The following is a 27,436-nucleotide window of genomic DNA, read 5'->3' as shown; positions in this document are numbered from 1 at the left end:
TTTTAGTTAAATACGCACAATTTTATTGATTGAAGAGATTAGGACAAAAACATTAAACCAAATACAGGACAAAGCACCAGAGGCCATAGATTCCCAGCATGCATGCCACCAACCTTTCCTCCTACAGGGTACTTAAAAAATAGGGGACAGGGAAGAAAAACAGGTCCTTCTTGACACAGCACCATCTTCAGAATGTGAAAAACAAAAACAAAAAAACAAAAAAAAAAACAACCCAAACAAACAAAAACCTCTCTCCTTTGTTATCTTCCGTTATCAAAATAGAATCATGGCCGCCTTGTCTCCTGACTATGAACGGTTAAGCCGCCCTCCTGGGAACATGAAGGCTGAGCCCCTGCTGAACAGGCATAAAGCATCCAAGGTCTGCACATACATGCTACATACTATAATGAAGCACAGATTCAAGTAACATTTACATACTAGAGTCCACGTGTTACCTACCCAAAAACATGACCATTTCACAAAAACGTATACAGGCGGTAAAATCCAAACAACTGAGGTACTGGAAACACAAATATTTATGCCAAAAGTGTTCTGTATCATACAGCAATAGAAAAGCCGTAATAAAAAACAGTTGCCACTCGAAATCAAACAAAGCTATCTAGAAAAGCCAAACAAAAGGTTATTTCAGGGACAGAGATACTCAAACGAGAAAAAAAATATATATATATAAATGTTAACTACAGCATGTAACGTCATCCCAAGTCAACCCGTAATTGAAGTACTCGCTTAATACATCACAATGTGACATTTTCCTTAATAAATAGAAGAGTTCTTGAAAACACAAAGGTGCGTATTGGGACAGAGAGCTGTTTGTATTTATAACATCCTAGCTTTCAGCTGATGTTTCTTCCCGCTTGTCTCTACCGAGGGTTTCTGTCCAAACCAGAGGGCCTTCCGAGCCAAAAGGATCGTTCTTCCTAAAGGAAACAAAATAGCTGCCCTGGATTTCATCACGTGCGACAACCTGCTCTGCGTCACTGGTCATCCAATAAAACAGAGACAAGAGGTTTCGTTGAGACCAGAGTGTTGCGAAAAGCTTCGGACTCTCAATATGCCCCTCCCGCTAACCTGGCCCCGGTGCCATCGTCCCAGCAGAGAGGACCATCTATAAGGCAGCCCTCCTTGTTCAAAGGAAAGAAATTCGGGAGTGGATTTCTCTTTTTCCCTTCCCTTCCCTTCCTTTCCTTTCTTTAAACTCTAATAGCGGTAATGCCTCTGGAAGTTTGACTTCTAATAGCTTCCTGCCACAAACCCGTGGACACAAAACAGAATCACTTTGTTAAAGGACAGACTTTTTTTTTTTTTTTTTTCTTCCCCCTTCAGGGAGCAGAGCATCAACGTGTCATTTCCTGACCAGGATGGCAAATCGTTTATTTAGAAGAAATGAGTTGAAAAGAGCGATTAAGAGACACAAACTGGACTTTTATTTTCTTTTCGCTTTAGCACCCAGGTTTCATGTCAGTCTGTGTGCACCGAATTGTTTTTTAAATGAACCCCATTAATAATTATCAGGTAGGTGGCTGGCTTGTTTCAAAAAAAAGAAAAAAAGAAAAAAGAAAGAAAGAAAGAAAGAAAGAAAGAAAGAAAGAAAGAAAAAGAAAGAAAGAAAGAATCCTTGGCCAATTGTACCTTCCCTGAATCGTGACAAGAAGTTAAAAGCTAACAGTGCGATGCCAAGATGTGTGGTTGAGGCAGAGAGTTTGGGCTCCGTCAGGATCTGCAACTATTTTGGAACAAATGAAAAGTGGGGTAGGCAGAAACAGCCCCGCTGGCAGGGGTGGGCTCCGGGGGCCACGTCAGGGAAGGGGGAAGCGCCAGGGGCTCCCACCCCTCCGACCTGACCCCAGACTCCCACCCCACATCTCTCGCCCCCATGCTACATGTTCGGTCAGCTCCTTGAAGGTTCTCCTTCTCTGAACCGAGAAAACGTTGAGTGTCAGTGTCTGTCTTAACACCAAGCCAGGCGACGTGCGTGCCCCGGAAGGACTTTCCTCTGCCCTCTCTCGCTCCCGGTACCTGCTTAAGTCTCTGTGGGGCGTGAGCTCAGTTAAAGAAAGGGTCCAAGTTCTCTTCCATGTTGACATCCGGCACCAGCTGATCAGACGCCTCCTTAGCACCATATCCTGAATTCGAGACGCTAAAATCTGTAGAAAACCAAGGATGGTCCAGAATTTCCTGCGAGGTCAGCCGCTCTGAGGGCTCCCGCCGCAGGATGCTTCGGATGAGGCACTTGGCCTTGGGCGACAGAGTCTCTGGAATGTTGAACTGGCCCCGCCGGATCTTGCTGAAGAGGGAACTGGGCTCAATGTCATGGAAAGGGTACCGCCCCACCAACATGGTGTAGAGCATCACTCCCAGGCTCCACACGTCGGCTGCTTTGCCCGAGTAGCTGCCGCTGGTGTTCAAGATCTCTGGGCTTACGTAAGCCGGGCAGCCGTGCTTGTCTGACAGGGAGTCATCGTCCCCCCGCAGGATGTAGGCATCTTCCAGGCTTTCCAGCTTGACCCGGGTCCTGCAAGAGAGAGGAAAGCGTGAGCTCCTACGGGTGCTCTGACGCACACGAATCTCATCACTGTCAAATCACACAGCTCCTGCTTGAATGTTTCCAAAACCCTTCATTCATTCATTCATTCAACCAGCCAAACATGACTTCTAGGTGCCTTCTAGGTGCCAGACACTGTTCCAGGGCAGGGGGCCCCAGGAGTGAATAAGAGTGACAGGGAATTTGCAAGAGCCTTAAGATCTACTGGGGGTGGGAGGGTCCCACACCTCCAGCAAGTAAACAGACTCTAAATGACTTGATTATCTCCCCATCTCAGTGATGAGGGAGTAAGAGATCCAGTGCTATTCTCAAAGACGCCCTTAGGTAGTGATGGGGAGTCACAGGATTTGAACTCAGATCCAACCAACTGGGAAGCTCCCAGAAGCTCTGTCCACACGTTCCAGCAAGCTTCCGGCTGACGTGATAGAACACGGTATGGAAGGACCTTTTACTCAACGGTATCTTGGCTTTATTAACAGTCCTTTTGTTAGACATGGAAGATTTTATGATCCCATTTTACAGATAAGAACATCCAGGCTCAGAGAGCTTGAGTAGGAATAATTTGTTCACTGCCTTTTAGCTGGGAAATAGAGAAGACCTGCCCCACACTTTGCTTCATCAACCTGTCCCTCCTTCCTCAATACCAAGCTGCCTCTCCAGGACACGAGCAGGGCTGGGGAATGTATTCGAGCAGGCATCCGTTACCAGCAGCTAAGCCCTCCCAGGGCTGACCTCCCCTTCCCAAGATTTGCTGTGGAAGTTGCCTCCCGTCCTGCCAATCACATTCCCAGGGGCTGGTCCCTGACTTACATAATACTAATGTGACCTGGTTGCCTGTATCTTCTACCTGTGACAACTCACACACGATGCTGATTTCTCACGAGTGCAGGGGTATGTCTGTCGATCTGCCCTCGCCGTTTACATATTTATTTATTTATTGTTTATTTTTGAGAGAGAGACAGCACGAGTGGGGCAGGGACAGAGAGAGAGGGAGAAGGAGACACAGAATCGGAAGCAGGCTCCAAGCTCTGAGCTGTCAGCACAGAGCCCGACGTGGGGCTTGAACTCGTGAACCGTGAGATCAGATCATGACCTGAGCCAAAGTCGGTCTCTGTACCAGCTGAGCCGCACAGGTGCCCCTGCCCCTTGCCATTTAAGGATGAATGAGCTGGCTGACGGGTTCCGGGACCCTCCTGGATGCACTCCTGAACAGAGATGGAGAAAACCCACGTTGAACTCAGAGCCCCCGGGGCCTAGCACCCGTCTCTGCACAGCAGGGCATGACGTGACCACTAGGCATAAAATAAGGCTCAGTAAATACTTTTGGAAGTTAAATTCCTAAAAATAATACGTACTTGCAGTGAACAAAGCTGAGGACCGAGATGTGAAAGGACTTGTTCAAGGCTGACGGCTGCCCCCGACCCAGCACCATAAGCCCCTAAGACCGGCATCTCTCCTTGATTCAGGGGCCTTCCGAAAATTCCCGTTTCCCTGCCCTGCCGTTCCTTGAGTGGAAAGCTAGGTACCGCTACTTTCCAGAGCTTAGGATGGAAATCCTCCTCCTGTTCTCCCGTCCAGAACCCTCCACGGCTCAGGTCCAGGAGCTGTCAGACGGCAGACTCGGGCCCATTCCATCACACAGACGAATGCCTGCCACGGAGGTGACAAGGGACAGGGCGGAGGGGCCGGAGTGAGGGGGTAGGGCCTCACGGACAGTGCCTACGAGGTCCCGCGAGGTCGGTGTCATCGCAACAGCTGCCTCCTTCATCTCAGAAGTGCGCACTGGAGCACGTGCCCCGTCGTCCAGAGGCGCCACGGGGCTCAAATGTCCGGGGAGGAGGAAAAACCGCCACAGGGCTCTCCTCCCAGATCCGAGCTTGTGACTCGGGTCCATGAACTACTGATCCGCCTTCTCCCTTGGGCGACAGGGCTTACCCCTTCAGGGCGGACACCAAGGTTACACAGGGAGCCACGGAAGCAAGGCGAGGTTCAGGGTCATCAAGTTAGCGCTCTATAAGCAAAACATGTGATGAAACCCTGGGTTGATTCTAAGATCTCATACTTGGATTACAGAAGTCTCAAAGACTAAGGAGTGACCGCATTCCCCTGCACTCATTTCTGTCCATGAGCCATAAATGGCCGTGTCACTGGTGAAGGGACCGGGCTGGGAGCCCAGGGCGGGGGGGCGGGGAAGACGGGGGGGGGGGGCAGATTCCAGGCCACACTACATCTCTTACCTGTGGTGTGGCTCTGGGAAGTCAATCTCTTTTTTTTTTTTTTTTAATTTTTTAATGTTTATTTATTTCTGCGACAGAGAGAGACAGAGCATAAGTGGGGGAGGAGCAGAGAGAGGGAGACACAGAATCCAAAGCAGACTCCAGGCTCTGAGCTGTCAAGCACAGAGCCTGACGCGGGGCTCGAACTCACAAACTGTGAGATCATGACCTGAGCCGAAGTCGGACGCTCAACTGACTGAGCCACCCAGGCGCCCCTTTGTTTCTTTTAAAAATTTTTTTTTTTATGTTTATTTTTGACAGAGAGAGAGAGACAGAGTGTGAGCAGGCGACGGGCAGACAGAGAGGGAGACACAGAATCGGAATCAGGCTCCAGGCTCCGAGCTGGCAGCACAGAGCCCGACGCGGGGCTCGAACTCACAAACAGTGACATCAAGACCTGAGCCGAAGTCGGATGCCCAACCTACTGAGCCACTCAGGCGCCCCTCAATCTCTTTGTTTCTTAAACTTGAAGAGGGGTGCTGGACAAGGTAGTGTCCTTTTTAATTTTAATTTCTTTTTATTTATTTTTGAGAGACAGAGAGAGACAAAATGTGAGTGGGGGAGGGGCAGAGAGACAGGAAGACACAGAATCCGAAGCGGGCTCCAGGCTCCGAGCTGTCAGAACAGAGCCCGACGCGGGGCTCGAACCCACGAACCATGACATCAAGACCTGAGCCAAAGTCGGACGCTTAACCGACTGAGCCACCTGGACGCCCCTAATTTTCTTATTATGGTACAGTATACATAAAATGTATCATTTTAACCATTTTTCACTGGACAGCTCATCAGCATTGAGCGCATTCGCACATCCGTCTGGACCAGACAGCCTGAAAGTCTCTGCCCGTTTTAACATCCTGGGATTCGCATCTATAGCAACGCACCCTCATTCCTTGCTCGCCCATATTCCACTACAACTTGGAGCACACACGCTCTGTTCCTCTTCTCCCTCCTCAGTGAATGATCTCAAGACACAGGAAGGGCCTAGATGTGTTGATCTGGAATTGGGCTGCTGGAAAGCAAATCTCCTTCTTCCTGCTGCTCTTTCTAACCTAAGGCGGCAGGTGGGGCAGACCCACATCGGCCTCATGCGATGTTCCGGGATAGGAGTTGAGTCACGGAAACCCAGAGAGGGAGCCCAGGGAGGTTCCCTCAACAGCCTCCTTCGCCCGACCCTCACCAGCAGCAGCCCCGCCTGGCTCAGGAGCTGGCCAGACTCCTGGTCTCCAAGGTCACTGTCGTGACAGCAGAATGCCTACAGGAATAACTCGAGCTGCTGCGGCAACGGTAATTAGCTGTGCAGCAAGGGACGGTCCGGTGTCCAGTGGGTCTGGGGGACGTTCTCCCCAAGGCTGCGAGGTGAGCCCCAGGCCTCTTGACCCCCCGCCCCGTTCCAGCCTCTTCACGGTCCCTCAAACACACCGACCACCCGCCACAGTGCTCCCTGGGGTCTCTGTGCACGCCTTCCCCCAGCCCCTGCCCGGAATGTTCTCCTATCAGATCCAGGGGCGTCTCACTCCTGCTCACCTTCTTTCTTCTTTCAGGTCTCTACTCAAAGGAGCTTCATTAAAGAGCCCCTGGCTGACCATCCTACATCCTGTAGCACCCGCCCCCAGGACTCGCAGGCCCCACAACGGCGCCGGGAATCGTCGTTCAGTCCTGCATTGGTTCCTGCGGTCCCTGCAAGGGCGATCACCTCGTTGCCACCTCCAGGAGCTCGGGAGCAGGTGGCTGAGGTCGCTTTGTATGTGGAGAACATCGCCTCTCTTTATGGCTGTATCTCCTGCACCCAGACCGGGGCTTGCCACATAGCAGACCCTCTGAGAGTGAAAGGGACAGTCACACCACGTCAATCAGAGTGAAAGGGACAGTCACACCAGGAACCCCTCAGAGCTCCAGTGTGCTCACCTCTGAAGGAACAAGAGCCCTGCTCTGCCCGCCTGGCCGGGATTAAGACGATGTCAGGTCGAGCATCCACGGGAACAGGCTTTGTAAATTCCAACACCTCAGTCCCTGGCGGGGTGAGGACAGGTACAGATGTGCCTTCAGACCCATGAACTGCTCCTGGCGGAGCCCTTGCAGGGGACAGACGTCACCACCTCAAGCTCCTTATGCTAAACCACATCTGCAGCCCTTTTCCAGACTTATCCCCTTCCAGGACGCAACCCTTGACGGCGACGGTCACCTTCCCCCTGTGACCCACCCGCTCCCCCAGGCAAGCAGAGACCCTATTTCCACCCCGATGCCTCTTCTGGAACCCTTCGCCAGATCAGAGGAAAAAAGCCTTCACCCATGGCCAAGGGTTCAATCTTGTTGAGGAACCCACTCACCGGCACTCGCCTCTCTCCCCCTCCATCTCCAGCACTTGGTGGCTGTGCAAATACCCAGTGAACCCGAGAGCGTAACAGAAAGGGCACCCACGTGCTGCTGATGTTCGTCTGACCCCCCCACCGCCCCAGCTGACACCCCCCACCGGCCACTTCCCCCGCCTCCCTTCAGAAGCCGGGCTTCGGATCCACCTGTCACGTTCGGCTCACTGTGCGATGTGCCAGAGTGTGCCCTTAAACACCCGCCAGGTATCTACATATACTTCCTCTTTCAAGTTTCTAACATCAGCTTCCAAGGCAGCAACTGTCATCCCTTCATGTGGATGCTGAGCCCAATGCTCAGAAGGGGTGAGCCAGCAAGGCCAGTGAGGCCAGTTGGGGGCGGGGCGCTCACCTTTCCCCTGGCTCCAGGCAGCCAGCGCCCCCTGCCCTCGGCCTGCCCCACCCACCCGAGCACCCAGCCCAGGGAACAGCAGCCAGGGTGTCCCCATCCACGAGACCCCCTCCCCGGGGCAGCACACACCCGCCCAGGGCCAGGGGCACCGACATCCCAGGCAGGCGAGGCGAGAAGAGGAAGAGAAGCCTAGGAATAAAGATGGGGAGGAAGGGCAGGGTTCGCAAGCATTCTTCTGACCTTGTCTCCTTCTCGGGACACCCCGAACTTGTTTACATCACTCCTGGGTGAGAGTCAAGGCAAGCAGTCTGGAGTGCGTCTTTTAAACCAGAACCTTCGGGGCGCACACGTCGGGACCCTGGGGCTGGGCTGTAGTCCCAGCGCCGGACCTGCCGCCCAACTGCAGGGACCCTCAGAAGGTCTCTGGGGCTTGGCTTCCCCCTCTGGGGAGCAGGGCTGCCCCTCTCTCCTCTTCAGAGCGTGGGGGGAGGGGCGCCTGGCAGAGCACCTGCACCTGGCCTCTAGGGACGATGCAAATGAACCCTCCATCAACTCTTGCTGTTCCCTGATCATAAATTCCCAGGCAAAGGAATCGATTTCCAGAACAATCAACAAGGGCACGGTGGTCCTAGGAATTCAAATGTCCCACTAACGAATGGGCAGGGCATTTAAAAAAAAATTTTTTTTTTCAACGTTTATTTATTTTTGGGACAGAGAGAGACAGAGCATGAACGGGGGAGGGGCAGAGAGAGAGGGAGACACAGAATCGGAAACAGGCTCCAGGCTCCGAGCCATCAGCCCAGAACCTGACGCGGGGCTCGAACTCACGGACCGCGAGATCGTGACCTGGCCGAAGTCGGACGCTTAACCGACTGCGCCACCCAGGCGCCCCAGCAGGGCATTTAAAGTAGGCACCGGGGTTAGGGACATGACGTGTGACAGCCATCTTCTCCGTTTTTATGGGGATTAAACGAAACAACGCAAGTACCTTCCGAAAAGCCGAGCACAGGAAATCTGCAAAGAAATGGTGGCGACTCTAACCCATCTTATTAGTAAGATAATAAGCCCCACCCCTTCTTCAACCCCAGAGCCTACGAGACAAGACAGAGGAACAAGCCTCAGGCAGATCCAAGTGGATGTGAGTTCTCTGCCCGTGTTCCTTCCTGGGCCCTTTGCACTGGTTTCTCCCTTGGCCTGGAATGTTCTACCCCCAAATATGTGCCCTGCTCATTCTTCTCACTTCCTTAACTCCTAGGGAAATCAGAGTGGGCTACCGGGAGGCGGTGGGAATAGAATGGTACATGAAGAATAGAGGGAGGGAGGGTGGACAACTGCTGTGACCAAAAAAGCTACGAATGACAGTGGCGACCTCCAGGCAGCTTCTTGGAGGAAAGAGCCATTAGCCTGGGGCGGAATCCACTTGGCTAAGAATCTGGATCCCTGCATGCATTTTGCAACTCGTCCCTGGCACGGGCAGGAACCAGCCTGCTTTGCTTTAATTTCTGAATGGAAAAGGCTCGAGCGGGGGCAGCCTGTGCACTTGGCTACCGGCCTTGTGCCATCAGATCCCCAGTCAGGTGAGGAAGCCAGACCGGCAGGATACGGCTCTACTCCGGCCTCCAAGGAGCAGTGTCCCACCCACTCGAAGCCGAGGCCCGCATGGCTCCCCGTGGCCCCAGGCCCAAGACCAGTGTGACCGCAGCCAGACCTTTCAGCCTCAGTTTCCCTTCTGTACAATGTAAACATACCTGCTTCAAAATTCTCAATCATAAATTGTCTTTAATCGAAACTACAGGAGCTGCACTGTCTCCTCCGTGACAGCTTCATAATAACAATGACAATTATGGTGACAACAACAGCGACCGTGAATAAGACATCTACTAGGTGCTGGGGGTTTTTCAGTCCACATCCTTATTTCTCATAACAAAACTGAAAGGCAAGTATTATGATACACGCAAACCTCTTTAGAAATAAGGAAACTGAGGCACAGGGGATTAAATGTCCTAGCCCGCAGACGGAATAACGGAGGAAACAGAGTTCTGAGTCCACATCTGGAGGCTGTTCGTGCTGGTGCCCGCCCCAAAACACATGCTGTCACCAGCAACACAGATTTCCTGAGTGACAAAGACAGAAAACCTGTGAAAGGAAGGCCCCAGGTTTACTGAGCACTAGATCACAGACAAAAGCCTGCACTCACGTGACCTAACTGTGGAAGCTCACGAGGCAGAGAGAGGTGGTTGGACCCTCTCATTTCCCAGACGAAAACACTGAGACACGGAGAGCAGATGTGACTTGCCCAAGGCCACCTAGCAAGCGACGGCAGAGCTGGGACTCAAAACCAGGTTTTCAGCTTCCAAATCAGTGCTCTGTCCAAAAAAGTCAACAGTGGCCTGGCCAAGCAAATCATGCTTTGTCTTTAAACCTTTAAACACCACCTTGGGCTCTCGGCAGGAAGGGATCAGGACAGGGTGGGCCGGGGTGGGGCTGGGCTGGGAGTTCAGCCAGACCAAGTGGGCCTGGCCGGGACGGGAAGTCCGGTGTCCTGAGGTCAGTGGAATTCAGAGAAGTCACTGAAGGCCATTCCATGGGGGGGGCGGGGGAGGGTGTCCAAGCAGGCGAAGGGTCAAGTGAGACAGGTCAACTGCGGCCAGGTCTGGCTTCACTCTGCCCAGTACTGAAAAGCTGCCCTTGGCTGCCAGCTGGCTTGTGCAAGCCAGGGTCCCACCAGGGGCTACCGTTGGGGGTGCCCAGCCATGGACTGTCCCACACCGTAGGCTGCCATCAAGCCGACGTGACAGCCACAGGCTGCTAAACTCTGCCAGATAAATCGTCATTCGAGTTCTCTGCTTCCTGAGTGTGCAGATTTTCTCCAACAGTTACCCCTGAGAGCCACTGACGTACCGGATCCTGTAGATTCAGTGACCAGACCGACACCAAGGTCAGGCTGCTTCCAGATCAGCAAGAGGGCAGCAGGTAACCAACAGGGAGGCGTGTCGGGTCCGGGTGAGGGAAGTCTACAGGGAGGGGCTGCTTGGTTCTCCCAGGTGGTATATGCTCTCACTACCTGACCACAGTCAGGGAGGTAGGGGGGGGGGGGTTCCTGCACCCGTGTGATGCACCAGAGAAATCACAGCTTACCAAGATGAAGGAAGTTGCTAGGGAACAGTACGGTCGTGATGAGAAGCCCGATCCGACCCAAGCACCCAGATGTTTCCACAGCACCGCTGGCCGGCCACAACAGAAAGGCCTGTGCTGTCTGCGTGCTGGTGCACGTCTGAGCCCTGACACACTATGACCGCAGGACAGCGGGGAAGCCATCGCATCCCGAGGCCGTCCCACTGCAGGAAGACACCATCCGAGGGCAGCCTGTGTCTCCACAGGAACAGACGGGGAACCCGGAGACAGGCAGCGCCACTCAGAGCTCCTCCTTAGTCCTCCGTTCAGGACTCCTGCTCCTCTGCAGGGAGACGCGATCCCAAAGGATCCCCTGATCCCGAGTCAATCGATCCAGCCTTTCAGAAAAGGCTCCGCAGGCAATCTCCTGCCAGGGCAGGACAGCACTGCTCCGAGGGCCCACCCAACCTGGATTCTCCCAGGGAGAGGGAGCCAGGCGCCCCTCAAGCTCCTGCTCCGGCCCTGCCGCGTAGTCAGGCTGACTCAGGGTCCAGAACATTCCTACCCAGGACGACTGGCAGGGCAGGAGCAGGGCTCAGGCCAGTCCCTCTGACCCCACCGACCCAGGGAGCACTGGGAGCAGCGGTCCAGCGCTGGGCCAGGCAGGGATTTCCACTTGGCAGAGTCCTAACCTGGGCCTCACCCAGATGGCCCAGGCACATACTAGACCAATTCTGGGAACCAGAAAACCTGAGCCCTGCTCTGGGTCACACCGCCAACACGTTGTAGAACTTTGGAGAAGGACATTCCCTCCTCATTTCATTTGTAAAAATCCAAGGGTTGGGGTTAATTCTACCTCTTACCCACTCCTCCTTGATCCCACCGCTTGGGGCCTGGTTCAGCCTCAGTCAATACCCATCCCAGGTCCATTCTGCCCATACGCTTCCAGAATCACAACCTGACCCCATCCTGTCCTGTCTAGAAAAACCCCTCAGTAGCATTTCCTGGATTTCAGGTCAAGTTTAAGGACGAGGGCATGCACCCAGGCCCTAGACCTGTGCTTCCCTCTTTAGTCTTATCTCTGACCCCCATATAGCACCCTCCACCAGTACATCATCCCCCCCTGCACAGGCTCACTCATGTCTCTTGGCCTTCCCAACACCCTCCCCTTCTCTCTACTTCACTCAGACTAACCCAAGAAGGAACCTATCTCCTCACTGACACGCTCATTCTCTACACCCTACTATACCGCTGGAACATTCTCTTCCTGCTCCCACAGAGCTCTCTAATGCCCACCCGCAACCCGTAACATGGTACGAAAAGTAACTATTACACTCTGTCTTCCATCAGGCAACAACTCCCCTTAGCGATTCTTGTACCCCTAACACCTAGCGCTGTATGTGGTACAAAATAGATGCTTAATCAATATTTGCAAAGTAGCACGACTCCCACGTCTCAGGTGCCCCCAGCTCCAACATGCTGTCTGGAGTTCAGAGTATCCAGGCATGATTCTGCTTAAGAACTGCACTCTCTACAGTCCCAGGAAATTTCAAATAGGCTAGACTCTATTTCATGCTTTAGAGAAACTCCCAAGAGTACTGGATAAAGGACATTTAAAATGTGTTTCCATCTACTGCCTCCTGCCATCAATATCTCTAGGGGATTTTTCTTATAATATTTATGCCTCCTGGGCGTAGGGGGCTATTCACATACCCACTTAGACAACTGTCAGACATTCACCAAGTATTTACAATGCCAGTCCTGGGCTAGATAGGGAAGACAGAAAGATAAACAGACCCCATTTCACAGTTCTGTACAGAAAACAAAACCACTCCATGAAACAGAACGGGACATCACAGGACTGTCCAGGGGGTTAATGAACTAGTGGCCCATGACTGCTCAGAGAAGGTCAAGCACTGAGCTTCACTTAGACTCCGGCCGGTCAGGCCCTGCTGGTGTTTACTTGTTGCCTATTTGCATGAGAAAATTCTTTCTGGGGCTCAGACACATGGGGCGGAATTTTAGCTGGTGTCCATTTCCAACAGCCAGTGTGGTCTTTCCAGAGCCTAAGCTCGGGAGTCCCGTATTCTGGGTATAAATCCCCAGGCCTGCCGCTGATTAGCTGTGGGACCCTGAGCCTCAGTTCCCTCATCTATAAAATGGGGATAATAGCACTACCTTACTGTTTTTTTTCTTTTTTTTTAATTTGAGAGACAGTGAGAGCCTGCGAGTTAGCAGGGGAGAGGGGCAGAGGGGGAGGAGGAAGAGGAGGAGGAGGAGGAGGAGGAGGAGGAGGGAGAATCTCAAGCAGGCTCCGTGCTCAGTGCAGAGCCCAATGTGGGGCTCAATCCCATGACCCTGAAATCATGACCTGAGTCAAAATCAAGAGTCAGAGGCCCAACTGACTGAGCCACCCAGGCGCCCCTCCTCACTGGTTTTAAGCTGGTGAATATACATAGAGTAGTTAATTCGGATTAAATCAGTTCACTTAACTGCCCTTGTATTTAGAAGAGGGCCTGGCACATGGTGTATCTAGGTATTATTTCACTAAACTGTAAGTCCCACGAGGGAAAGCCTTCCGTCTCGTTGGCCACGGCAGTTTCCACAGCACCTAGAACAGTGCCTGGCCCGTGACAGGTTGCTGAGTAAACAAAGGGACCTCCGGGTGGTTGGGTGGTGAGGCCCAAAGCCAGCAGCTGATGACCAAGACCAGTCATGACCGCTATCCTCTTAAGGCTCTGCAGTGCGCCCGGCACCGTGCTGGGCACTGGAAGTTCACGATCTCCAACCCATGTCAGAGGAGGTAGGCCAAGGTCAAACAGCTCAGTGAGGCAGTAAAAACTCCTACGGCTGTGCCCTTGGCCTCACCTTCCCAGGGTCTCAGTCCAGCCCGTCAACTAACTGATTAAGCCCAAGCAGTAAGCAGCTCAGCCAGAAATCCTACTGAAGGATGCCGACTTTTAGCCCACTTCTAAGCGAGGAACCCTGAGGATGCCCTCCCCTCTCACTGTGATTAGAGAAGCTTTTCATAAACGCGACACCTGACCACAGACACTGACCGCACTGTCTCAAGTGTCTTTCTGCACAAATCATTAAATCCAAATGGCAACAATGGGTTAATTTCTCATTTGAGGCGGAAGGCTGAAAGGAGCTTTCTTTGCAAAGATGTCTCCGTGGGAGACTGATAAGACGGAGCCTTTCAGGGGCTCCCAATCTGGGGAATGATCTAGAGGTCAACGATCTGTACTCACCCCCACTTCTCTCATTCCGTCATGAGAATCCAATCTGAGACGCACGCGCTCAATAAAGGAGATCTTCGTTCACGCAGTGCCCACCGTGTTCCGGCAGCAGGGAAACCGAGGCAGCCTCAGTCCCCAAGAAGCTCCCAGCCCAGGAAGAGACAGGGACGGTCTAGGGATGCACGTGTACAACGTGAGTGGAGGGGAGACTGCAGGGGTGCTGTGGTGGGGAGGGGATCGCTTACCCATCCAGGGAGAAGTGGGGGAGTGAGCCTTCCCCAAGGGTTGGCATGCCTGAAGTACGTAAGAGTGGTCCACATAAATAAGTGAATTCCAGGAGCTCTGTCTCCTGGGAAGCAAAAAGGTAAGATATTTTCCTGAAATACGGTGAACTTACCACTTAATGTAAATCGCTACTAACGAAAGAAAGCAGGACAGATCTCTATACTTTGCTAGATACTGAAAGAGAGAGAGACTGGCAGGTCAGGGCAACACAAGGCCTGGGCCCCACAGGACACATGGGTAGGGTGCCCGGGTAGATGGTTACACGAGGGCCCCTAGGGCTGCTGCGGGGTTTCTAAAAAGGGTCCGGCCTCCCTCCCGCAGAAGCAGGCACTGATTAGCTTCCACGAAGCAGAGGAAATCAAACCTGTGACGTCAAGAGATAAAAATCTTCTAACCAAAGAAGAAACATGTACAGAGGCATGTTTCTCCATTCACATGGGGTATTTCTGTGCGGTGAAATGTCAACACTGAACTGCGACCGGGGGGAGCAGGGCGCTGGGGGAGGGGGGGTGGCAAGGAGCCTTGTCCCAAGGGAGAAGAGAAATCAAGCTGGCCAAAGCAGGCACCACGGTGGGAGCCCCAGGCTGCAGCAGCTTAAAGGGCTCCCCACATCTGAGTCAGCGAGCTGGCCCTGTGTCACCCGGTGTCATCCTGTCACTAAGTGCACAGGATGTGAGGACGGCAGGAGCTACTGCTTGCTGATGGCGGATCAGGTTCCAAGCACCGGGTTCACCCGCATTAATTCATTTAATTTCACAAAGAAAGTCTCCTTGTTACTTCCACTCTGCAGATGAGGCAATCTGGACAGAGGAGCTTATGGAACTTCTCAAGATTAAGTTCGGTAAGGAGGGCAGGAGCAGGGCCTAGAATCCAGGGCCTCGGCTTCCCCGTGGGAGTAAGGGGCCTTCTCCCAGCCTGAGGCCTTCCCCTGGAGGCTCAAATTCAAACACGAGGCCTCCCAGAACGGGCTGCCCAGGCAGAGCGGCACGGTCACTGCCCTCTATCTAATTCAGGGCTCCCACCCACAGGGGGCCCCTCTGACCCCATCAGCCCATCTCCGATTTTACTGCCGAAACTGTGGATGCAAAGGGTGTGTCCAGAGTGAGCCCAATCAGGGTAAGGGTTTAACTTCCTCAAAACAAAAACAAAACTGCAGGTCCGTCCTGCAGAAACGTCCCAGGGACGGAGGAGACAGCAGCAAAAGGCTGGGAACACAGGGGCCGCGTGGGGCCCAGGGAGCGCGCATGCGCCTCGAACGCTCCTTCCCCTGCGGACATCTCATCTACCTCCTGGCCTTGCTGAGCCATCCACCCCGCCCTTTGCGCTTTTGCCCTGCTGGTCACCGGCCCCACCCCCTCCCCGCAACACTGATGCAATGCCTGTCATTAACCGAGAGGGCAATGTGGCTTAAATCTGAACCCTTAGACCCCCCAAGGGTTCACTCCTTGTGAAATGGCGGCCCAAGGGGCGGAGCCCATTCTCGATGCACTTCCGGCGCCTTGGGAACGGCTCTTCCATAGTGGCACCACGTTATCCATGACTTTAGGAGCTGCTGGCCATCGCGAGCCCCTGCCCCACCCTGTGCGCCTCTGGATCACGCCACTCAGCTCTCACAACCACCAACAGGGATGAAGACCTTACTTCTGTTCTGAGGAATCCGCAGCTCAGAAGCATTAAAGGACTCCTCCCAGACCGGGTAGCTAATGAGAGGTAGAGACAATCTGCATCTAGAACCCAAACCAAAATAAAACGGAAGCCAAAGAATCTGAGGTGCTGCGGCTTCAACACCGCGAGACAAGGCACACTGCCATCAGGCCCTAACAGAACATGGGGTGGCATCTTCAGAGCTGTTTCTGGGAACCTGGACTGATGGCCCTCACAGCGCCACCAAGAATATTCTCACGGGTTGGTCATGGATTCAGTTACAGTCCAGGATCGGAAATTCATGCGTAGGAAGTCAGCTCACAGGCCGGTCTCCTTGGGAACCCGGGGCGGGGGGGCGAGGCCTTTCACCTTCAACCCCTTGCAAGAGAATCAACCAGTAAGAAGCACATCCTTGAGAGATCAAAGGCCATGCGCAAAGGAGGGGTCTGGTGATGGGAAGCTTAGTAACACAGGACTTCCAAAAGCCTCCTCTGTGTTTTTCCCCCATAGGACCAATGCATAAAGGGTCCGAACACAGACGCAGACTCCATTGTTCAACGTTTCAAAGGCCTTTCCAATTCAACCCATTGTTTTCTTACAGGTGCCATGATGTCAGGAGAGGCAGAGGCTCTAGTGCTATCGAAATACCTATGGAGGAGGTCCTGCTGATTAGCATGGATGGCGAGAGCTGCCAGCAGCAAGGTCCCAGTGAGGTCCCAGACCGCTGCCCCCCTCAAAACACGGGCGGGCTGCTCCATGCGGGCCACTGTGCAGACCAACAAAGAGAAACTCTGCTGCGAAACCCAATGGCTGTTGGACACATGGAGGGAGAAACACGTTGAGTGACAAAACCAGAGACTCACACTCTGAGAACGAGACGTTAAAAACCAAAACAACAAGGAGAAAGGCTACAAGGCATTATTCCTCTTTCACAAGAAGTTTGACAGCTGGCTGGAAACAAAGTTCCTATCGGCTACCAATGAGAACATTTAGAGTGTCCTTGAGAATGAGAGCGACCTTCTCAGAGCTGCCCAGACAGAGACACCGGTCATGCTAAGAAGGACAAGTCCACCGAGACTTCAGCAAGGTGAGGGATAGGGAAAGAGCTCTGGAGTCAAATGGTAGGATTTCCAGGCCAGCTCCATGGGCATGCCGGCAGTGACCTTGAGAAAGGTCACTTAGCTCCTGTGCAACCCAGTCACCTCGCCAATCAGATGAGGAGTCATCCTCCCCCCTGACAGTCCCGCAGGGATGCGAGGCTGCACGGGGCTCAGGTGCTCTCAGACACGCCAGGGACAGATGATGACCAGCTTCCTCCCTGTCACTTACGTTTCCTTTCTCAGAAGGAAATTGCTCTCTAAAGTTAAAAAGGATTTAGCTTTGCCATGCGTGCTCCGGTGAAGTATTCTGGTTTCACATTCACATGGGATACTTCTTTCTAGTTCTTTCTAGAAAGGGTCATGCTCTTTTGCAAATGTCCAACACAAACTCCAAGATCAACACCAGAAATGCACAGTCCTTGTGTCAGAAGCTTCTGACCTCTTGGCATTTCTATTTTTTTTTAAGTTTGTTTATTTCTTTTGAGAGAGATGGTGTGTGCATGAGGGGAAGTGAGGGAGACAGAGAATCCCAAGCAGGCTCCACACTGTCAGCATGGAGGCCGATATGGGGCTCCAACTCAGGAACCATGAGCTCATGACCTGAGCCAAAAATCAAGAGTTGGATGTTTAACCAACTGAGCCACCCAGGCACCCCGACATCTTGGTATTTCTTCTCTAGGCACTGGGACATCAAGGATTTTCGCTTTGCCACCATAAAGGAAAGACAGGTCTGACTCAGCCCCTTATTTGCTTCCAGCGAGCCGTGGGCACTGGGGCCAGCACCCTCACCCCTGGGGCTCTGATTCCAGGCAGCAACAAACATGACAGGACTGAAGGATGGCCCCCTGGAGGCCCCAGAGTTTACACGTGCCCCCTTGTTCTGACCTGGGGGTGTCCACCCTACTGTGACCTACTTCCTAAGTATGTATTTACCATAGTGCTATCGCTGGACGCACCACCCCCTACACTCGCTGTGTGAAATTCCTCTCTAAAGAGACACGATCAAAGGTGATGCTTAAAAACCTGGATCCCCGTGAAAGAGGGCATCGTTGCCCTTACTGCCCAGGGCAGGCAGATGAATTTCTTGAGAGCTGATTTAACAGAGCACATGTCCTTACTTCTACTCTTTCCTGTCTGTCACGGAGAGATTTCCCACATTCTGAGTCTTCCTCTGTGAAATGAACACAAGGATACCCACCCCCAACCTGCAGAGAGAATTAAGCTCAACAATAACCTGTTAACCTCTCATTTTAGAAGTTAGAGTTACTCCGTGTCCACGAAAGGTGGCACACAGAAGGATAGAGTATCTCTGTCGGGATTCTGCTGGGAGTCACAGCGGAACTTACTTCCCAATGAGAATATTCAAAGAAGCACATACATCTATTGTAACGCAGAAAAACCTCAGAACCAATAAAACAGAGCCAGGACAATAAAAGGGTGAGAAACTTGAGCCCAGAAGGCGGGGACCAATCTAAATGGTCAGAGAGTATTAAAGATGAAACCAGGGTACAAACCCAAGTCTCCAGGCTCCGAGGGCAGACACATCTGAGCTGAAGACGAGAAATGGTGAAGGGTGGCCCCAGATTCTAGATCTCTGAATGGCTGGCTCCCTCTTCTTCAGTTTATTAATAAGGGTCAAATCCGTGCGCTATAAAAGACCAGGATATTGGCTGCCGCAAATGCCTAAGGTATCTGTTTATGGGTGAAAATGTGGAACAATAACCAATCTCTGTGGCCACGGGCCCTCTGAACCTTGAATACTCAGCTGGATTGCAAATGCTCATGAAATTATCCCATTTGGGTTAAGTAACCACAGGCCCTTTACCTTTGCTAATCCCACAATGCTTCCCAGACATTTCCCAATTAGCTCAACCCATAAAGATGAAAAAAACAAAACAAAACAAAACAAAAAACGAAGTGCACACCACCCGACGTCGAGAAGCAGTAGCCTACAATATCACAGGCCAAACTGACTGGAAGGTAGGAAGGTTTGACAGGAAGATCTGCACCAGACGCACAGATCTGCCCAGCGAGTGAATGAATGGCACGTATCGGCTTTGCACTCAGATGGCTCTTAACAGCTCTGTGACAACGGACCTTCACTTCACCAACCACTTTCCTAGTAGGAGGTGAGGATGCCCAAGGCAGTCATGGTAACTCCACGACCCACGTGTGTAGAAACTCTAGAACAATTTTTGGAAGAGTCGGCAACGAATATGAATCCGTGGCCTCCACCCCTCTGAGAACGCACATTCTTCAAAAGAGAAAAATAAGTGGCTTGGAAGAGTTTTAACATGGAAGTCAGCTGGAAGACAAAGCAGGCCCCAGTGGGTTTGCTAAACAGAACACAACGAGTTAATGGAAGAAGCATGAATGGAACCCAGATGCCCAGCAGCCTGTCCAGCTGTCACCTCCAATAACTCAGACCTTCACCCGGCTGTGCATCTGCACTGGAAGGTTCCTCACCGGCAACACGGGTCCTGCCCACATTGGCCGTAACACGTTCATCATCTTTCAAGCCTGGTCCGACATCGCGTCTCCTATAAAATATCTTTCTTGCCTTCCAAGTCCTAGTTAAAACTCACATCCCAGCCCCCAGTTCCCATCCGACCCGGGAGATCATCTTCTTTTAGGGCTTGGAACATTCCTTTATAGGTGAGTCAACTAGCTCATGCACACGGATCTTCAGAGTACTGAGAATTGTGATTTATACACGCACACTTTACTGATACCCACATGCACCCTGAGGTATTCTGGAATGAGGGAACGGACGAATGGGCTCTAAATGACTGATGCCAGGCCCCGAGCGTTCTGAAGGCACGATTGTCGCCATTGTGCCTCATGCACCTTGAAAACGCCACACAGGCTTGCAGCCACCCTTCAGAGCTGACGACACCACAACAAAAATAACGACCGGGTCACAGAGTGTCCTGGCACCTGCCCTCTGAGCATCCTGTAATGCCTTTAGAGGAGCAGCGACTTGTTTTCCGAGGTCGCTTAGAACGCTGCAATATTCATTCACTCCCCACCCCCCACCCCTGTTCTCCCACCCTCTCTTCTCACCTGGACAGCAGGCAGCAAAAAAAAAAAAAAAAAATAGTCCATTCAAACCTCTCACGCAAGCCACTCCTGGACGGCCTGTTAGAGTGTCAGGTCTGGATAGGAAGGGTACTCACCTCTCTTCGTCCTTAAAGATGAATTTCCGCAGCTTTAGGTCCCGCAGCACCAGCCCCCCGTCGTGGCAGTGGGCCACGGCCGAGGCGATTTGGTAGAAAAGTCTGGCCGCCTCCTCCTCCCTCAGCTTCTTGCAGGTGCGGACAAAGGAATGCATGTCCCCATAGCTTCGCTCAAAGAACACATAGGCTTTGGTCTCCCCCAGGAGAATTTCGGTGATTTGGTTGATGTTGCTGTGGGCAGTCAGGCAAAAGCACGGGGCCAGGGATTCCTGGTAGCAGCTGATATCAAACACCTAGAGCAGGGGTCACAACAAGACGGAGAGTCAGTGATCCCTCTTGTACGACCAAGAAAATCACAGGGTGCGGACACCTCCCACCGTACAGGCTTCTGAGGGGACGAGAAAGCACACCGAACGCGGACCCAGACCACACCGGCCCTGCCGGCCGCTCCCAAAGCTGGGTCGCCTTGAATAAGCTGCTGGATCTCTCTGGGCTTCCGAACGGTCACGTGCAAAATGGGCAAATGGCGCTTGACCCACAGCGTGGGGAGGATTATAGGAGAAAATAAAGGTCAAAGCGGTTTGCGCCAGGTCATACAGCACACAAACGGGAAGTCCCGATCATCTCCGCTGAGACAGGAACAAAAGCAAAATCGGAACGTGGCCCACCCCGAGCTGCACAGACGACACCTTGTTCGCCTTCCAAACGCAAAACGGAGCAGAAATGTACATCTCTGTACCACTACAGCGATTGTGGACAACATATTTTATGCTCTGCGACTGCGTTGCACAGCACTGTAAGACAGGAGCAATTAACAGTGAAAAACGTAGACTCTGCCTTAGGGTTATCTAATTCAGTACCTTCGTTTTACGGATGTGCAAATCGAGGCTCAGGGAGCAAGTCACATCAAGCCCCAGCGGCAGAATTAGGAATAGGACACAGGCTGTAATAGGAAAGCAGACACGCTTCTCTATTTCCTGCACGGCTATCTAGCTCAATGAATCAGTTATGCAATGATTTTCTGTGAATCAAAATTAGCCTGTGAAATGCCACCTCATTGTGGGGTTGTTTAAAAAGAAAATCCATCCCCGATACCTTTCTGAAAGCAACCTAAGAGGAATTAACACTACCGAGAATTTTTGAGGTCATAAGAGAAAGCTTTCATTCATTTTAAGACCTCCACTAAATCAGGACTACAAATCCCTGGGTTTGGAATGTGGTTTTCCTATCTGCCTGGGAATGTGGGCACATGACTCTGTTCTGTGCCTGCAGGAGTGAGGGGCAGGCATGAGGGGCTTTGCTGGAAAGCACTGGAGGCCAGGAATGCTCCAACAACACTCAGTGCTACGGGCATACCACCATTTAGCTTCTTAAATCTTTTTCATTAGTTAGAACATCCTCTCCTTGATCCCCATTTTGCAGCGTGGCCTAGAAATCACCACACCGAGGCTCTAATCCTGGCTTGGCCCCCAATAATCTGGATAAAATGGCTAAAGCACTCAGGGTCACTGGGCCTCCCTCCCCTTCAGAGACGGAAGATGTTGACTTAGAACTCCGTTGACCTTTTTTGGGTCCCACAGGAGAAGCTGGTAAGAGCTCTGTCCCCTCTTCGCTGACAATGCCCAGTCTCCGATGCATGCACAATAGGAGATTCATTTTAAGGGGACTCACAGACCTTCCCAAACCCATCCAGGCACACAGGCTCTTAGGATCAAAAACCGAAAGAAATCGGTGAGTCCAACAAGGACAGCGAGAACCTCAGAGGGCTGGTGCTAACCCGGGGCGAGGAAGCAAAGTAACAGTAACGTTGTGAATGAACCATAATGAGGCATCTCAGGAAGACGGCACGGCTGCTACCACTATAACCTAAAATTTAAGAATGAATACTTCATTATCTCCAGAGACCACAAATCACACCCTGATATGGTCAAATGATGACCTACGAGCAGTGACCTCAGAGGTCCATTCAATTAGGAATCCGAAATGCCCTGAGTCAACTTTAACACCCAGGCTGTGGGCAGCAGAAACCAAGTAAAGCCTCAAAAATTTCACAGAGAGTAATAGACATGTTGCAGTGGCTAACATAAACACTCTGTGTTATGTAACGGGCAGGCTGTGTTCTGAAGCATCAGGCTGCGGGCTCCGGTCACCAGTGCTCATGAGTTAAGATTATTTACAATCTCCTTCTTCCTTCAAGTTGCATTTTTTGAAAAATAAAAGGGGATTTTTTTGCTCAACACCCTCAATCTGTTATCCTGCTCCACTGATGAGAAACTGAATGGACACAGAAATTTCTTTAAAAAAAAAAAAAGAAAGAAACATTCACGGCAGCTTCAAGAAATAGCCAGTACCCTTTGTAGAAGAGATCAAATTCCAAGATGGTGGACAGAGCATGAAAAACAAAACAAATACTTAGGTTCTCCCAAATGGGTAGGAACCAAACTTTTATTAGCAGCTATAACAGGCCTTTATGGGGTTGGACTGGTATTTAAACCATAACCTTCAAATGCAAAATCAAGCCATAAGCCGGGTTGCCGGCTTCTTTTAAATGTTTAATTTGGAACCTTAGTTGCATAATGTGACAGCTGAGATAAGGCAGTAAGATTAGGCCATCATTAATAGCATTTACCAAAAAAAAAAAAAAAAGTGCCCATTATGCCAAGGCACTAATTATGTCAATCTGCACTGTACTACCATCATTTCCATGAAAATGATGAGGTAAAGACCCCCTGAAGCTCCCTTCTTCCATTTGCCTAGCTTAAAGTAGGTTCCTGGAGACAATAAACAGGCTTGCTTATGTTGGTTAAATGACCCCAAATAGCATCCTGTAGAATTCTCTCAAGGGTCCTCTATAGTAATGGCATCTTTACATTTGATCAGTTTTTGCAAAGACATTTTTCCTTGGGTCAACATAGAGCTAGGAGACATGAACTCTATATTCTGAGACATCAAAAGGAACTTGATGCACTGTGTAGATTTCACAGTGCCCCACAGTAAGCTGAGTTCACACCGTATTTCTGAGGGTGGCTCATGGAAGCAGCCTTATAAAAACCACTTGGAGCTTCCTAGGATATGGACAAGGATGGCTGCATAAAAAGTTGTCACCCATGTCACCTCTGCTAGAAAGGCAGGAAAACGGAGGCTGCCGTGTCTTAAAGGGATGACCTCTGTCCAGCGGAACAATGATACTGCACTTAAATATGCTCACAGCCACACAGTAATTGGTGAGGGGCTGATTCAATCTTTGCAATAACTAAACCAGCAGATTAAGTACAGTTTCAGGCCAAAGAGCAAGTCCACGAATGACACTGTAAGGTCAGCCCCAAGTGAAATATGCCTTGAAGAATCTGGAGGGAGAAAGAAACAGCAGGGGCGAATCACCTCTGCCTTTAAACAAAGAAATAACAGCAAGATGCTCCTGCAGAATTTGGAGGCAGAATCCCTTTCCGTGCAAGCGTCTCCAGCCTTTGAAAAATATTGAAATGTTGTACTCACGTTGAGCAAAAGGAGTGAACACACTCACTGCGGGGCGATTGTGCATATTTCATAGGACAGTGGCAGCTCGGTGGAATTCATTCATTTCAAAGGATGACGCCCCTATTGTGCAACGTTGTAGGTCTTCTGAGAATTCAATCCAGCTCTGAATAGCCTACTGAATTTTGGTTAACCGGGCACAGTTGCTCTGAGTCTCAATAACTTGGGAGAAGATGCAAAATACCAGATGCTCAGGACAAGGAGAGAGCTATATTTAAAGAGTCCCTGACTTTCCCGAGATCTGAACTGAGCAATTGCAAAACTGAAGCCCCCCCACAAAACCCTCATTTACACTGCAAGAGTCCAGTCCCCTAGGAAATAAAGCAGTCTGTGGTTGATGGTAAAAGTGTGATGCATTTTTTTGTAGCACAGCTGTGCAGAGTGCCCATTTCAAAGACAGCAAAGGTCCTCGTTGCTCACCACCCCCCTAGCCTCCCCCCCCCCCCCAGACCCCCAGGAAAACCAAGAGTGAGCAAATGTAAAATTAAGTGACAATGAATTCTTGATCTATGTCCAATGCCTGGGTAGAGGTAGGCTCTACTCTATTCTCTCTCTCTCCCAATCTCTCTCTCTCTCTCTCTTTTTTTGCAACTATCCCCCCTCTCATCCCCCCTCCTCTGGAGTGCACACACACAAAGACACACACACCAGTCACTGTTGGGGGTCAGAGACAAAAAAGGAAACTGAAGTGCCCGGCTCTGAATTAGCACTGCGAATGTCTGGGGCTCCAAACGCCAGCCTGTAAACCATACAGGCAGAGGTGTGGGCTGGGGGTGGGGGGAGCGAGGGGGGGTGTTCAGGCACGGAAGTCCGGAGATGAGAAAAAAGGAGAGGAGAGAAGGACCCAAAGGGCTCACTATTTCCTACACCCTAAGGTGCGCTGGCGGCTTTGATTTCCACCCCCAACCCTCCTTTCAAGGCTGCAGGCAGCAGAGAGCTCTTTGTAAACTCCTTCCCCGCGCTGGGCCCCTGGCTCCGCCAGAGGGGACACCTTTGTGTGTGTCTTTTAAAGGGCACCTTCCGAACAAAGGTTCAACACCTGCACGCTTCTAAGAACAATGGCTGCGAAGGGAACCCAGTCATCAGTGCCTTAAAATTAGCGGGGGATTCCCTACTCCACGGTGGAAGGGGAGGGGGCTAGACACAGGGAGAAATCCCTTGGGCGGCGGGACCCGGCCTTGAGCCCAGGCGCTCCACGAGCCTTCGGGAGCACGCGTGTCAGCCGTGGCCCCCGCGCCGTCCCCGCCGCCCTCCCCGCCCCAGGCTCTCCCCAAAACGCCCCCGCCGCAGCCCGCCCCATTGTCTGCAACGCTCTAAAAACTTCGCAACTAGCCGAACGTGAACAAATAAATAAACCCATTTCACGAGGCCACGGGTAATTATCCCGCGAGTCTCCCTCCCCCAAGGCTCCGGAGCTCGGCGACCTCCCGCCCCCTCCAAACAGCCGGGGAATCTTTTTAAAAGACAAAAAGCAAAAACAAACCCCGGGCTCTTTACCTTGCACACCAGCTCCTCCCCGCTGTGCAGATGCACGGCACGAAAAACGTGGTCTCCCTCCAGAGGTTCCAACAATAAGTATTTCCCGATGCAAGAAACGCAATGCGACAAGTTCGGAGTCTCGGGCGGGCTCGGGGAGCCGAGGTTCGGGCTGAAACTCTGGCTGGGCTCGGCGGACCTTATAGACGACAACTCTTCGAAATCCTGGGTTTTGTTCCGCGATCTCCCATATCTTGCTATTGTGATGGGGGTAGACCTGTGTATGTTCATGAGTGTGGGGATCGCACTCGGCAAACAAAAAACCCGCTGGAGAGATGAGTCGCTGGCGAGTGCGGCTGCAGGCGCCTCGGTGCCACGGATTTTAAAAGGGAGGGGAGGGGACGGGAGAGGGGCGACGTGGAGAAAGAGTTAGAAGCCCCCAAATGTGCGCCGCCGGGCACCTTGTCTGCTCCGAGCTCGGCTCCCGGGGGTGCTCAGTCGGCAGCAACTCGGGTCCCTTTGTTACCCCAAAGCAGCCAGCGATCTGCAGAATCCCCGCACTTTTAGTTTCTCTCTCTCTCTCCCGCTCGCTTTCCAACGCGGATCTAGCTAGGCGAGTAACCGGATTGCTAAGGTGGGGAGCTGCAGCGCCCGGTCTCCCGAAGCGATCCCCACGCAGGCTTCCGAAACGCAGACGGGGCGGAGGAGCCCGGCCGTAGTTCGTGCAATCTTCCAGGGGCGCACGGCGGCGGCTCAGTCTCAACGCGTTAGAAAACCAAACAAAAAGAAAAAGGAAATAAGCACGGGTCTACCGGCTCGCGCCGCACGGCAGACAGAATCCGCGCTGCACCCCCTTTTTTGGTGGAAAGGGTGGGGGGCGTGGAAGAGGGGGCGCCGGAGAGGGTAGTTACCTACGTTTTAACTGTAGATGGCGTCTGAGGCTTTTCCAAGATCGCAAGAGCTCTCCAAAATTTAAACAAACAGACAAAAAAAGAACAGAAAAAAAAAGAATAGCGAGGGAGCATTTAACTTGGAGCGGTCAGCGCTACCAACAAAAGATTGCAAAAGCCGGGCACGGAGTTGCGGCGCGGGCCGGGCGCAGGTACCGCGACAAAGCCCGGGTTGGCCCGCCGGGCGGAGGTCAGCACAGGCTCATGCTGTCGCTGCTCGCTCGTGCTCCAGATCGTCCTCCGAAAAAGAAAAAAAAAAAAAAAAAAAGGGGAGAAGTGCGGGCAGGGACGAGGGTGGCTCGGCGGTCTCCGATTCCCCCGGCACGAGCTTCCGGGGGATCCTCCGGGCGCTGGAAGGGGATGCGCCCCCAGCCCAGCCAACCTGCGGCGTTCCTTTCCCGCTGGATACCTGGATCTTGCCTTGGAATAATTTACGACAACTCCGTCTCCCCCTACCCGAAAAGCCCAAATTGCCCGGTGGGGTCTGTTTTGGAGAAAATTGATGGCTTTTCTTCTTCGTCTTTTATTATTATTTTTTCTTTCTTTCTTTCTCCCCCCGAGGTAAGCGGAATGTGTATTTAAAATTGAAGGGGATGGCCGATCGTGCCCGAGGCCAATCCCCGAGCTCAGCACGCCCGCAACTCCCGGCGAGGCGGTATTAATAGTTACTTACGTGGCCGGGGATCTCGGAGCGAGCGGGGCCCTGTGTGCGCGGGTGTGCGCGCGCGCGCCTCGCTCGCGCTCCGTCTCCCCATTCAATGTCACCGACACATTTCCACGGAGCCTCCGCCCCCCCGCCCCTCCCCGCGGCTCCCGCGACTGGCTCAGCCCAGGGCCGGCCCCGCCCCGCCCCCGCCCGGGCCCCCCTCATTGAGCCGGGCGCCCATCAATCAGCGGGCGGCTCCCCGCGCCCGCCAGCCGCTGCCACTGCCATTGCAGCTCCCGGCCCGGGCGCGGGCGCCGGCCTCGCGGCTCTCCGGCTCGGCCCCGGAGAGGTGGCAGCGCGATATCCTTCCGCGGCCCCGGGCTCGGGAGAGAGTGCACCCGCCGCGGCGGGGTGGGGGGGGAGTCGCGGCGCCACGGCGGGCGGCGGTGCTGGAGTCCCCCGGCCGCAGCTACCCACGCGTCTCCCCCACGCAGCGCCGTCAGTGCTCAGCGTACTTGTGCTCGCCTAGTTCATCTTCCAGGCGCTTCCCACCCCCCGCCCCCCCCCCCCCCCCCCCGGGAAGCCAGGCACCCTGTGAGCCTCAGGCCACCGCGGCTCACACGCCGCTCGGAGCCAGGAGCTCTTTCCCGTTGGCGATCCCTTGAACCAGCGGTGCCGCGCGGGGTTTCAAAAATCGGTTTCATTATCTTTCCCC

The 27,436-nt window shown here is 52.6% G+C and overlaps 1 protein-coding gene across 1 annotated transcript; it reads right to left on the bottom strand.

Moving 5' to 3' along the window:
* TRIB2 (tribbles pseudokinase 2) lies at window positions 1-26,742 on the bottom strand. The gene is made up of 3 exons (XM_040496109.1): window positions 25,147-26,742; window positions 20,116-20,408; window positions 1-2,533 (listed from the first exon to the last, which is right to left on the bottom strand). The coding sequence occupies exons 1-3, from the start codon at window positions 25,414-25,416 to the stop codon at window positions 2,065-2,067; spliced, it is 1,032 nt and encodes a 343-aa protein (XP_040352043.1). The 5' UTR covers window positions 25,417-26,742; the 3' UTR covers window positions 1-2,064.
* Window positions 26,743-27,436: the final 694 nt, after the last annotated feature.

The sequence above is a fragment of the Herpailurus yagouaroundi genome, unplaced genomic scaffold (assembly GCF_014898765.1).
Source record: "Herpailurus yagouaroundi ecotype Mexico unplaced genomic scaffold, PumYag 188, whole genome shotgun sequence".
Lineage (NCBI taxonomy): Eukaryota > Metazoa > Chordata > Mammalia > Carnivora > Felidae > Herpailurus > Herpailurus yagouaroundi.
This window is presented reverse-complemented; position numbering and strand designations above follow the sequence as displayed.